The sequence below is a fragment of the Scyliorhinus canicula genome, chromosome 1 (assembly GCF_902713615.1).
Source record: "Scyliorhinus canicula chromosome 1, sScyCan1.1, whole genome shotgun sequence".
NCBI lineage: Eukaryota > Metazoa > Chordata > Chondrichthyes > Carcharhiniformes > Scyliorhinidae > Scyliorhinus > Scyliorhinus canicula.
Window position 1 is genome coordinate 212510112 of NC_052146.1, and position 14252 is coordinate 212524363.

The 14252-nt window shown below is 41.6% G+C and overlaps 1 protein-coding gene across 2 annotated transcripts in view; it reads right to left on the minus strand.

Annotated features, from left to right (window-relative positions):
* Nucleotides 1-6285: 6285 nt before the first annotated feature.
* aplf (aprataxin and PNKP like factor) overlaps nucleotides 6286-14252 on the minus strand; it is a 58567-nt gene continuing 50600 nt past the window's right edge. For both annotated transcript variants that reach the window (XM_038807085.1, XM_038807096.1), the window contains 2 exons: nucleotides 12905-12946; nucleotides 6286-8562 (listed from right to left, as the gene is read on the minus strand). In XM_038807085.1, the coding sequence (XP_038663013.1) occupies nucleotides 8363-8562; nucleotides 12905-12946 (242 nt within the window). In that variant the 3' untranslated portion in view covers nucleotides 6286-8362. The remainder of the gene's footprint in view (nucleotides 8563-12904; nucleotides 12947-14252) is intronic.

A 14252-nucleotide genomic window follows, 5' to 3' on the forward strand; every position in this document is an offset into this window, starting at 1 on the left:
AATCCTCTCAAGGTCCTCACCTGTCATAGCCTCATTTCTATCAGTCGCTGGCATGTTATTTGTGTCTTCCACTGTGAAGACCGACCCAAAAAACCTGTTCAGTTCCTCAGCCATTTCCTCATTTCCCATTATTAAAAGTCCCTTCTCATCCTCTAAAGGACCAATATTTACCTTAGCCACTCTTTTTTGTTTTATATATTTGTAAAAACTTTTACTGTCTGTTTTTATATTCTGAGCAAGTTTACTCTCATACTCTATCTTACTCTTCTTTATAGCTTTTTTAGTAGCTTTCTGTTGCCCCCTAAAGATTTCCCAGTCCTCTAATCTCCCAGCAATCTTTGCCACTTTATATGCTTTTTCCTTCAATTTGATACTCTCCCTTATTTCCTTAGATATCCACGGTCGATTTTCCCTCTTTCTTCCGTCCTTCCTTTTTGTTGGTATAAACCTTTGCTGAGCACTGTGAAAAATCGCTTGGAAGGTTCTCCACTGTTCCTCAACTGTTCCACCATAAAGTCTTAGCTCCCAGTCTACCTTAGCTAGTTCTTCTCTCATCCCCTTGTAATCTCCTTTGTTTAAACACAAAACACTAGTATTTGATTTTACTTTCTCACCCTCCATCTGTATTTTAAATTCCACCATATTGTGATCGCTCCTTCCGAGAGGATCCCTAACTATGAGATCATGAATCAATCCTGTCTCATTACACAGGACAAGATCTAGGACCGCTTGTTCCCTCGTAGGTTCCATTACATACTGTTGTAGGAAACTATCGCGGATACATTCTATAAACTCCTCCTCACGGTTGCCTTGACCGACCTGGTTAAACCAATCGACATGTAGATTAAAATCCCCCATGATAACTGCTGTACCATTTCTACATGCATCAGTTATTTCTTTGTTTATTGCCTGCCCCACCATCTCGTTACTATTTGGTGGCCGATAGACTACTCCTATCAGTGACTTTTTCGCCTTACTATTCCTGATTTCCACCCAAATGGATTCAACCTTATCCTCCATAGCACCGATGTCATCCCTTACTATTGCCCGGATGTCATCCTTAAATAACAGAGCAACACCACCTCCCTTACCATCCACTCTGTCCTTCCGAATAGTTTGATACCCTCGGATATTTAACTCCCAGTCGTGACCATCCTTTAACCATGTTTCAGTAATGGCCACTAAATCATAGTCATTTACGATGATTTGTGCCACCAACTCATTTACTTTATTCCGAATACTACGAGCATTCAGGTAAAGTACACTTATGTTGGTTTTTTTACCTCTGTTTTGAATCTTAACATCTCCAGTTTTATTCCTTTTGTTATTACTGGGCCTATTCACTGTGCTCCCCTCAGTCACTGTACCTTGTACTGTCGCCCTTATGGATTTCTGACTATGTCTTCTCTGCCTTGCACTTTTCCCCTTACTTCCTTTTGTTTCTGTCCCTGTTTTACTACCTTCCAACTTCCTGCATCGGTTCCCATCCCCCTGCCACATTAGTTTAAACCCTCCCCAACAGCTCTAGAAAACACCCCCCCTAGGACATCGGTTCCAGTCCTGCCCAAGTGCAGACCGTCCGGTTTGTACTGGTCCCACCTCCCCCAGAACCGGACCCAATGCCCCAGGAATTTGAATCCCTCCCTCTTGCACCATCTCTCGAGCCACGCATTCATCCTATCTATCCTGACATTCCTACTCTGACTAGCTCGTGGCACTGGTAGCAATCCTGAGATTACTACCTTTGAGGTCCTACTTTTTAGTTTAACTCCTAACTCCCTGAATTCCGCTTGTAGGACCTCATCCCGTTTTTTACCTATATCGTTGGTGCCTATGTGCACCACGACAGCTGGCTGTTCACCCTCCCCCCCCCAGAATGTCCTGCAGCCGCTCCGAGACATCCTTGACCCTTGCACCAGGGAGGCAACATACCATCCTGGAGTCTCGATTGCGTCCACAGAACCGCCTGTCTATTCCCCTTACGATCGAGTCCCCTATCACTATAGCCCTGCCATTTTTCTTCCTGCCCTGCTGTGCAGCAGAGCCAGCCACGGTGCCAATACCAATTCAAAGTTATGCCATTTGGCATGAAAAACGCCCCAGTTCAACGGTTAACTAACAAAGTCGTTTCAGAATTACCCAATTGTGTGGGATACATCGACGATCTGGTAATTTTCAGCCAGACATGGAAAGAACATTTAAAACAGCTGATGGAGTTATTCGATCGACTTCAGGAGGCGGGTTGGTGCTAAACCTAGCCAAAAGTGAATTTGGAAAAGCCCAAGTCACTTTCATTGGTCATACAATCGGACAGGGTTGAATGGTCACAAGGGATGTGAAACCAACAGTTAGTGAGAAGTTTCCGATACCCTCAAGACGAAGGGAAATAATGTGATTTCTTGGCATGAGTGGATTTGATCGAACATTTGTGCAAACGTTTTGTAGCGTGATTGCTCCACTGATGGACTTGCTGCAGAAATGTTGAAAATTTCAATGGACAGCGGACTTTCAACAGGCATTTGACAGCCTGAAAGCTGGCATAACCAATGTTCCTGTGTTGGAGATTTACCAGGGATTCTGTGATCAGATTGAACTACTGTATCTGACTTTAAGAGAAATGCCGAGGTATAGAGAAATGGACGGATCATGCAGAGATCTTCTTGTTCAAAGAGACTGTCAATCGAGAAGGATTTCAGTTTGAAGAACAAAAAAAAAGGACTATATTATTATACCTGTTTGCGTCTGTTGTTTTTTGAAATGAAAAAGTATATGTTCTGTGGCATTTCTTAAAGGATAGTGAAAAATGAAACGATCTTGAATTTGATGGTTTATTTTTTTTACTTGGGGGAGGTGTCATATGAGAGTATCTTTAAGAAATGGGTGTGTATCAGTGATGTCAGAGTGTGGGTGGAGCTGGGCTGTCGGTGAGATTTTTACTTTTGTTTTAGGCTGTTTGCTGCAGGGTGCATTTTAGTTTTGTTTTTAGTGTTGCAGCTGAAGCCCAGCAGAGCAGGTGTACTGTTGATCTCTCTGCCATGAAAAGATTATCTCTTGATCATTTGGTGAATTCAGAATTATAAATGTTCTCAGTAGTGAATGTAAGCCTAATATGCTTCTATTAAAATGTGTTTATTTTGTCTTCTGGATGTTGTTTGCAAGTTATTAAGGATTACTTACTGTTGTATTCTTTGGGGGTTGTATTTGAATTGATGGTTGCTAAGATGTTCACTGTATGTTTCTAAAAAGATAACTTGAGTTCATAGAATAAACATTGTTTTGCTTTAAAAAATACTTTTTCCATTTCTGCTGTACCACACCTGTCGAGTGGGCTGTGTGCTCCCCATACCACAATCTATTAAAAGTTGTGAGTCAGGTGAACTCCATGATACACTTTGGGGTTCTCTAAACCCTGGCCCATAACAAGCCAGAATATTTATGTCTGATTCAGTTCAGTTTCCAGTCAGGATTTTAACAGTGGGGATTCTGTGATTGTAATGCCATTGGCTCTCATGATAGATCGTTATATTCCTTGTTGGAGTTGGTCATTGCCTGGCACTTGTGTAGTGCAAATGTTACTTTCCACTTATTGGCACAAGTGTGAATGTTGTCCAGATCTTGCTGTTTATGGGCACACACTGCTTTCAGTATCTGTGGAATCACAAATCAAGCTCAATGCTGTACAATTATCTGCAAGCATCCCCACTTCTGACCTCGTGATGAAGGTTATTTATCAAACAGCTGAAGATAGTTGGGCCAAGGATATACTGCCTTTAGGAACTCCTGAAGTAATATCCAGGAACTGAAATGATTGACCGCTAATAACCACACTAATCTTCCTATGTGCTAGGTATGACTCCAACAAGTGGACAATTTTCTTCCCAATTCAGACTTCAGATTTGCTACCTTGATGTCACACTCACTCAAATGCTGCCGTGAAGTCAAGGACAGTCATTCTCATTTCAACTCTTGAATTTTGCTCTTCTATGTTTGAGCCAAGGTCGCAATATGGTCAGGAGCCAAGTGGCCAAGCTGTGTGCCAGAAAGCAGATTATTGTTGAGCTAATGCTGCTGGATAGCACTGTCAATAACTTCTTCCATCACTGTTGTTGATGATCGGAAGTAGACTGATAGAATTGTAATTGTTGGGTTGGATTTCTCCTGCTTTTTGTGGACAGGGCATCCCCGAGTAATTTTACACATTATCAGGTAGATGCTAATGCTGTAGCTGCACTGGATCACCTTGGATGGGGGCATGTCTAAGTACAGACGTGCAGTAACATTGCTGGAATATTGTCAGGGCAAGCAGCCATTGCAATGTCCAGTGCCTACAGATGCTTTTGATATCACGTGGAGTGAATTAAATTGGCTGAAGATTGTAATGCAGGTTCAGTTAATGATTTCATCCTTCAGATTCATTGTGTTTGTCATGTCTGATCTTCCCTCTTGGGTCTTGCAGTTTACCGAAATGTCACTGAATTGGTCCTCTAATTTGCATATTTCATCAAAATTGCCCTTTAAATCCACACAAAATCAGTGGATGTAGAAGATCAGTCATCATCTTACTGAATGACAGACCAGGCTCAAGGGGCTCCATGACCTATTCCTATTTTTTTACGTTCTAACACCTGTCTCATGGTCCCCGTGGTTTAATACAGTCTTGAATGTTAAGTGAGTATAACACAAAAAAAGATGATCAGAAGTCACCCCTTCACACAAAAACATATGCTATCGGTTTTCTCTTAAAACAAAACATTACAAATTCTACTTCAATTAATTTTTCATAATTTGTTAATTTTTCAATATTTGGAAAAGTTTCTAAATAGAAAGTGCGATAAAACTGAGGGAGAATATTCCCATCAGCATAGTTGAATGTAACGAACTGATAGAAGCTGGGAAACTTAAATGCCAAAATTATGCTCTGGGCAAAAAGATTAATTCCAAATTCAGGCTTCAGCGAGACTTTCAACTACAATCTTTAAAAGACACAAAAATTGATTAAAGTAATTGTTACGGAATATGCAGTTTTAACAAAATATTTTCACTCTTATTTTTGGATTCATTTCAGTTAAGAAAAATAGTGAACAAAAAGAAATTCAGAACACATTTTGAATGTTTTGTGGGGATCGGATGGTTTTAGTGGCTTCCATGTCATACAAAACAGCAACCTTTATCATAAAACAAAAAACTACGGGCATAATAGACACAGTCGCTTGGTAGAGCAGAAAATTGAGTATTGCTGAAAAAAAAACTTGGCTGTTGAAGCTTTTTTTTCCTGCACTAATCAGGACTGATTCTTAAGAATACCAAATTTCAAAGGGAACAACAATTTATACTGCATGAGAAGTGTGCTGATCTGTTAACACATGCACTCTGATTGGTAGAGGTAATGCCATACTGAAGTTAACGGCCAAACTTTTGTTTAAATTCAAACCTGGCTGGTCAATTCTGAAAAGTCAAGGCCTTGGGAAATGAACCAGGCAATGGCTGTCCCCCAAATTTCTATTTAGTTGAAATAGGCTCAATGCGCTCTTTCTTTCTTCAAGGTAAGTGAGCAAGCCTGACTGATAATCTTAAATTGGCAGTCAGTGTAATTCTTAGCACAATCAGGATTGTTTAACAAGTGTTGTCCCTTCGTGGAATTACATCCGATGTTTGGCAAGCACGGGCTGGTTGGGTACATCAGTACTTTGCCTGTTGCGAACAGGCAAAGGGATGTTGTGGCCTATACCTGGTATCGCAACAACATTGAAATTCATACACCACATTACTCATTTGTGTGACAGGCAGAATGTCTTTGCTGCTTGATAGCTGTCCTATTCGTGTAAAATACCATACATATTGCTGCTACATAGTGGTAGCATGAAATGGCTAGCTTCACCTGTTACTCAAATTTTTGAAACACCTTACCCTCTAGGGAAAATCTGAGATAGACGGGACACTTTTCAGGACCAAAAGTGGCAGCCTTAGGCCACTCGTTAGTTTGCACAATATACACAGTAATTATCCAATCAGGGTAGCCATTAGCCCGCAGGATAGCTTTGATATGCCTTAATTGAGCATCAAGCTTGCATGATGTGCAAATCGCTCAGGCCCCATTTACAAGGTAACCAATAAGTCCGATTTTGTAGCACTTGGAACTGTAGGAATCCCAATGCGTATATAGACCTGTGAAAGTGGACTTGTAGTAGATAATATCCTAAAGAGCACAAGATGAAAAGCTTTGACAGAATATCTCTTTTCTATACATAACAGATACTTATAATTAGTTTCTAATGAAACACAAAGCGCCATATACCAATTTAATATATAAAGTAAACCATTACAACCAAAATCAGCAAGACAATCTGTGTATAATATTGCCAGATCTGTACACCAATTATTTTCCAAGCTATTTTATATAAACAGGCTTCTGCATTATAAAAGTAAATAATTATTTCAAATATACATTCAATCTACAAGGTAAAAATATTTTAATCCTTTTTTGGTATATCTACAAGCAGTGCATAGTATAGAGGATCCCACTTAAAATCGACATTTTGGAGACTGCATAATGCACCGGATATCTGAATGATGGAGTGCCATTAAGTGATGGGGCATACCACCAGGGCAAGTTTCCTGTTACCACTGCTGTCATAACCACAGACATTTGCCATGTGGACAAAGTGGATCGTCGCATTAGGTGACAGGAAGGGGCAAATTACTGAGGAAGGGCAGAAATGGACTACTCAAGTAATATTTTACTGGCGTATTCACTATCCATAGAAATAAGGTTTAATTCAGGAACATGTTACATTCTTACGTCCACTGCCATGTGAAACTCAGCATTAATAGCAACTATCTGGCAGCCAATTCCAACTGACATTAAGTATTTAATTTACCTTTCAATAGGTTTTATGGCCCTATTAATCTATAGCATTATCACCAGCAACAGCCCGATGGACTTCAGTAGTAGTACGGATATAGGAGTATGTTCTGCTGGCGACATATATTAACCTGGCTGTTGGGAGTGGGCCAAGGACCTGTTGTTCCTAATTGCAGATGGGTAGAGAGCCCATATAGGTTGGTTGCAGAGTTCCCTTGGTGGTTGGATGGCTCAGACCCACACCAGCCATCGAAAAAGAATGGCTGCCAAGATCAGAATTTTCATCAGACCCTTCAGCTTATTAGGGCACGGTTTCTACTTGAAGCAATTCTGCCAAATTAGGCTGCATCACTTTCAAATTCCCAGGATTCCAGCACCATCACAACATCCTTGTGGGACCAAGTGGCCTATCACTGCTCCTAATTCAGATGTTCATCATCTGCAAATCAGGAATTTGGCATTTTTAATCAGTTGACACACAGATATTTTATCTTGTAAGATTTTCTTTTGCTTCGGTCCGGAAGGAGAGAACATCTGTCAGAACAGTGGTAGACATCTGTCAGAACAGTGGTAGGCATCTGGCATTCAAAAGCACCATTAGTGCTGTAGAGCTCCCTTCCTTCTCCATCTCCATTCCAAAACAGAGATGTTTAAAAAATGACTGCACACAGTTTAGTTTAAATCTGGTGGGCATGCCTGCCCAGTCAACAGAAATGAAGACATTAACTGCACAGTAAAACTCCAATGTTATTTTCTTTTTGCTCTTTTCTTACCGTGCTATTGTAGTCCTCTTTAAAAAATTTTTAAAATGTAGATTACCCAATTATTTTTTCCAATTAAGGGGCAATTTAGCGTGGCCAATCCACCTACTCTGCACATTTTTGGGTTGTGGGGGCGAAACCCACACAGACACAGGGAGAATGTGCAAACTCCACACGGACAGTGACCCAGAGCCGGGATCGAACCTGGGACCTCAGCGCCGTGAGGCGGTTGTGCTAACCACTAGGCCACCGTGCTGCCCGGTCCTCTTTAAATTTAACATAAAAGTCAAACTTTGCACGAACTAATTTCCAAAACCCGAGGACTCTTGTACTACAACACCTAGCCTGCTACTGAGGAGAAAACCGCAAAGTAGTTGGCTCAGAAATAAGCCCTTTGTTTTCTCTAGCATGAGTGAAAGTAACAATATACAGTACTGAAATGTTCATGTTTTACTAGCAAAAAGCAAGTGTTGAAAACTTTCTGCTCTTCCTGCCCACATAAGCCTTTAGATGACGTGAGATGTGCTCAAATACATTTCCAGGTCTCATTCAGTGAACTAACAATTATTTCAAATTGAAAGGAGATTATTCATATTCATATCTAGGATCAAATGAAGAGGACATAGTGTGATACTTAACTGTAAAAGAAACTCCAGGCAACAAGCGCCCTTTACATTGCAGCAAGAAGAAAAACGGAATAAATTGGTTCTCAAAAGCTAAAAGGATGCAAGGACCAGATTCATTTTTTATTCTTTACAAATCTATTGGCTTCTTTTCTAAGTGTATCAATATCTTCATTGCTCTCTGAACTTGGCTCCCAATCAGAATCTTCATCAGTTGGTTCCAAATAGTCCTCTTCATCATCAATAAAACTGTCATTCAGGTTATACTGGTTGGGTTCACCATCAGTATCACTCTCATCATCCGGACGGCTTTTACCTGGAAGGGGGGGGTGGAGAGATTTGCAAAGTCGTACAATGAGATATTAATTTAGGGTGTAGTTATGACATGCTGCTTGCCAACTGATTCTAACAGAATTGTATGAATGTATTTGCGTACGCACTTAGTGGACAACAGTGCATATCTACTGAGAAATAAGCTATTCAGCTGTTCAAGCTTGTTCCACCATTCGATAGGCCACGACTAAACTGTACTTCAATTTTATTCATCCACATTTGATCTGTAACCCTTGTGCATCTCAATGCCGTTGTACCTACAAAAAATCTATTAACTCGGTCTTGAAAATAGGCATATATATTAATACAGAAGCAAAATACTGCATATGCTGAAAATCTGAAATAATCACAAACTGATGGAAGTAGCAGGTTTGACGAACAGAATTAAGTTTCAGGTCTGGGACCTTTTGTCAGATATGGAAAATGTTATAGATAAACAGGTGTTAGGCAAGTTCAGAGCCAGGAAAGTGGAAAAAGGACAAAAGGGAAGGCCAGTGATAGAGTGGAAGGCAAGTGAGATTAAAGGACAAAAGGGATGAGGTGCAAGGCCAAAGGAAATAAAAACAGGATAAGTGAAGAAATGAAAGGAATCTTTATTGTCACAGTAGGCTTACATTAACACTGCAATGAAGTTACTGTGAAAAGCCTCGAGTCGCCACATTCTGGCGCCTGTTCGGGCACACAGAGAGAGAATTCAGAATGTCCAGATTACCTAACAGCTCATCTTTCGGGACTGTGGGTGGAAACCAGAGCGCCCGGAGGAAACCCACGCAAACACGGGGAGAACGGGCAGACTCCGCACAGACAGTGACCCAAGCTGGAAATCGAACCTGGTTCTCTGGAGCTGTGAAGCAACATTGTTACTCACTGTGCTGCCCACAAGAGTAAAGGAAGAGATGCAAAATGACAAAGCAGAATCATCACCAACACCTGCCAAAAACAAGAAAAATAAAAAAAGGATGGAGGTGGCAAGGTTAGGATGTGAAACTGCTGAACTCAATGTTGAGTCCAGAAGGTTGTAAAGTGTCTTATCAAAAAATGTATTTATCCACACATAGCATGTCTGAGACAATGATTAAAAACCGAAGTAGATAATGGATAAATTTAAGAAAAATCAAGAAAGTGGAAAGTGTATTTGCCCTATCAAAGCTTTTCCTTCTAGTACATTACCGCTCCCATCATACGATCTAACTGTATATTAAGCAACACCAATATTTTTGTCGTGGTTGAATTCCTTTTCAACATTCAAAGAATCTCATTATTTCTGACATCTTCTAAGTTTACTTTTCACTCACTTCAATTTGTTTCTGGGCCCTACTCTCATACCAAATTTCAAACTAAGAAGCTGGGCTTACCTTCACTAGACTATTTAATATTGATAAGGCTTACCCAAATAATCAAACGTACTGTTCTGTATCCTTTCTAACCCAAGAACATCTATTTTCTGTAACAAAAACTGAACATGGTATTCCAAATGTGACCTGACCAGAACATTGTAAACACTCAGCATAACTTTTGTAGAGTTGTCAGCGATGGTTCAAAATGAAATTTCCGAGCTATTGGGCGAAATTCTCCCAAAGGGAGACAAAGTGCCGACGCCGGAGTGAAACCCGGAGGCCGCTCCTCGCCCCCTATTCTCTCCCCCCCGGGGGGCTAGGAGCGGCGGCGCGTCAATCTCGCGTCAAAGCGGTGCGGCCTGAATGAGGTGGCTGGCGGCGCCTAAATGATGTCACCCGCGCATGCGCGGTTGCCGTCTCCCCCTCCGCTGCCCCGCAAGACATGGCGGATTGATCTTGCGGGGCAGCGAAGGGAAAGAGGGCGTCTTTTACAGATGCCAGCCCGACGGTCGGTGGGCACCGATCGCAGGCCAGACCCGCATGAGCACACCCCTGGTGCTCGATCCTCCCTCCGCCCCCCCACAGGCCCCACATGCAGCGGTCGCTTGATGTTCACGCCGGCAGCGACCAGGTGTGGTTGGTGCCGGCGTGAACTGGTTGGATTCGGCAGGCCCACGCCATTTGGGGGGGGGGGGGGGGGGGGGGGTGGAGAATCGCGTGGGGGTGCCAGGGTGGCGTGGCATGATTCGCCCGGCACTCCCGCGATTCTCCCACCTGGCGTGGGGGTCTGAGAATCATGGCCATTGTTTTTTCACTTTGCCTGGACACCAAAATCATTGTGTTCCACAACTGCTCTCAAGTCACTTGCCTTGAAATTTTTAATTTATTGATTGTCCGCAGCCTTATAGGTTGAAAGAAATTATACATTTTCAGCAAACCTCGTGTGAAAATGTGTTTCCTGATTGGCCTGGTTATAATTTTAAGATTGTGCCTTCTTCTTCTGGTTCCCCCACTGGAGGAAATAGCTCCTCTTTATCTAATTAATCGAAACACCTCAGTAACATCATCCCTCAACTAATGATACATGTAAATACAACTTGCTTATGCAACCTGTCCCCATAATTTGACTCTTTAAGCAACAGCATAATCCTGGTGCAGTGCCTGAAACAAAAGACAGTGCTTCCAGATGGGGTTTGATGAAGATTCTATTCAACCAAGGTACCACCTCTTTCCATTTGTATTCCAAACCAGGTAAGGTGAAGACCTGCATTCTGTTAGGCTTTGCCATTTCTTTTTGTAACTGCGGAAGGGTTTGCCACCCATAAACGGCCTCTAAAGCCACAACAGGCAATGTTCAATCCAGAAGTGGCATATATCTTGGACACAGTCTATCATCTCCTGAGACAGACAATGCCATTTTATCTTTGCACCAGCTTTTAGTGGTTTGTGCATCTGGGCATCCACATACATCCCTTTGCTCCTCCAGCCTGGCCATTTACAATTAAGAAAATATTTTGGATACAAACTGAATGACCCCACACTTCCGCATACTGGAATCCATTAGAGTTTTGCTCAATCAAATAATTTTTGTCCCATTTTCACAATTTATAACTCCTCCTAACTTAGTGTTTTGCACAAATTTGGGTATACAACTCTCAAACCCTTCATCTAAGTAACTGATATTTATGGTGAAAATCAGATACTATTACACATATCAGGGGAGCACCATTTGTCACATTCCACCAAGAGGGTACGTTATTTTAATCTCGACTCTCTATCGCAGACCTCCCAACCAATTGCGAATATTTTCTTCATTACCATGGAGTTAGCCCAATTGTATGAATCATTTGGAAGATCCTTTGCTTCATTTTCAATTGCCATTGTTCTTTGAATTTTTGCGCCCCAGCAAATTGGCACCATCCCACAGGTGGGTTTTTTATCTAGGTCACTTGCATAGATTAGAAAAAATAAGGGTCAAGAAGTCAACATTTTTTTCCCAAGATATATTACATGAGTGCTTTGTTTCCTATTTCTTATCAGTTTCTTAGTCACTTCAAATAACCCTACAATAAACAGAGACATTAGAACATAACATAGAACAGTACCGCACAGAACAGGCCCTTCGGCCCTCGATGTTGTGCCGAGCCATGATCACCCTACTCAAACCCACGTATCCACCCTATACCCGTAACCCAATAACCCCCCCCCCTTAACCTTACATTTTAGGACACTACGGGCAATTTAGCATGGCCAATCCACCTAACCCGCACATCTTTGGACTGTGGGAGGAAACCGGAGCACCCGGAGGAAACCCACGCACACACGGGGAGGACGTGCAGACTCCACACAGACAGTGACCCAGCCGGGAATCGAACCTGGGACCCTGGAGCTGTGAAGCATTTATGCTAACCACCATGCTACCGTGCTGCCCACAAATCCTCCTGGAGTCTGGTGCAATTGAAAGTATATCGACTTAGTATTTTAATATTTGTCCCTGCAGTTTTTATATGAACTAAAATATTTGGCCAGGTCGTGACCAAGGATATAAATTTATACAATTTACTGTATTAAAATAAAATGACGGTGTCTTCCTCAATTGTACTTCGCAGAAGGAAGCTTTGCTTTTTAAAAAAAGCAAAGACTGTACAAGTTTCTCTTGCATTTAATCTCCCTCAGACTTGACCAATCCTTTGTAAACTTTAGTAATTTAAACAGATGATTTTCTCAACAGCATGCGAGGGAAATTTAAAGAAATATAAAGACTAGCTCAAATAACGTCCCCAAGTGTTTCATAACAAATTAATAACTTTTGAACTGTCATCACTGTTATGTGTAGCCAAAAGTAGTAGCTTATTTCCACAGACCGAGGTCCCACAAACAGTAACGGAGGTAAATGACCAGATAATCTTTCTTGACACTGTTTGTTGAAAAACAAACACAAAATCAATCTGATCAGAGTGATAAAAACAAAACAAAATAACTGCTTACCTTTTTGAGCAACTTTTCTTTTTGGTCTTCTTAACTCACTTTCTAAAATTAAAATATTACAACATAAGGCAACCTACGTTAGGAAGGGGGACATGGGTGTGAGAGAGGTAAAATGAGAAAAGGGGAGAAGGAGAGAAAAGGTAAGGAAGGGTGGGATAAGATAGGGGGAAAGAGTGGGGGGAAAATATATATAAAGAAAGACAAGAAAGAAATAAAAGGTAAAAGACAGTTAAAATGAAATGGAATGTAAACAAAGGGGTTGAGGTTAGGTAGAGCTAATCATCTGAAGTTGTTGAATTTGATGTTGAAACCGGAAGGCTCTAGCGTGCCTAATCCGAAGATGAGATTCTGTTCCTCCAGTTTGCGTTGAGCTTCACTGGAAAATGTTCTCCCCTTTGCTTCCCCCTTCTTTCTCATTTTACCTCTCTCCCACCAATGTCTCCCACCCTTGTCCCCACCTTCCCTCACATCCACATCTGTCACAGCTTACCCTCTGATTTTAGTTTCCTCTGCTGTTTGGCCTTTCACACCTTTTATTCTCTCTGGGGACTGCCATTTGCACTCTTTTCCCTTGGTTTATGTGGCCATGACTCATCTTTCATTCCCTCACCCTACAGCATAAATATCCCCCACTTTCTATGCCTTTTAGTTTTGACAAAGGGTCATCTGGACTTGAAAGTTAGCTCTTTTCTCTCCGTACAGATGCTGCTAGGCCTGCTGGAGTTAAGCCTATTGTTACTCATCTTTACAGCATGGCTTTGCATTTTCCACTAATAATGAAAAAGCATAGAAACATACATAGAAAATAAAAGGAGACACCGTTTGGCCCTTCAAACCTGTTCCACCAGTCATTATGATCATGGCTGATCATCAAGTTCAATATCCTGATCCCGCCTTCTCCCATATCGCCTCAACTACTTTGTGTGGTAGTGAATTCCACATATTACCAATCTCTCGGTGAAGGAGTTTCTCCTCACCTCAGTCCCAAAAGGTTTACCCCTTATCCTCAAACTGGGACCCCTAGTCCTCACCATCGGGAACATTCTTTCTGAATCTACCTAGTCTAATCCTGTTAGAATTTTATAAATTGCAATGAGAGGCCCTCTCACTCTTCTAAACTCCAATGGATATAATCATAACAGACTTGGTCTCTCCTCATAAGACGGTCCCACCTTCCCAGGAATCAGCCTGGTAAACCTTTGTTGTACTCCCTCCATAACAAGAACATCCTTCCTCAGATAAGGACACCAAAACTGCACAAAACTAATACTCCAGGCGTGGCCTCACCAGTGCCCTATACATTGTCGTAAAACATTCCTATTCCTATACTCAAATCCACTCACTATAA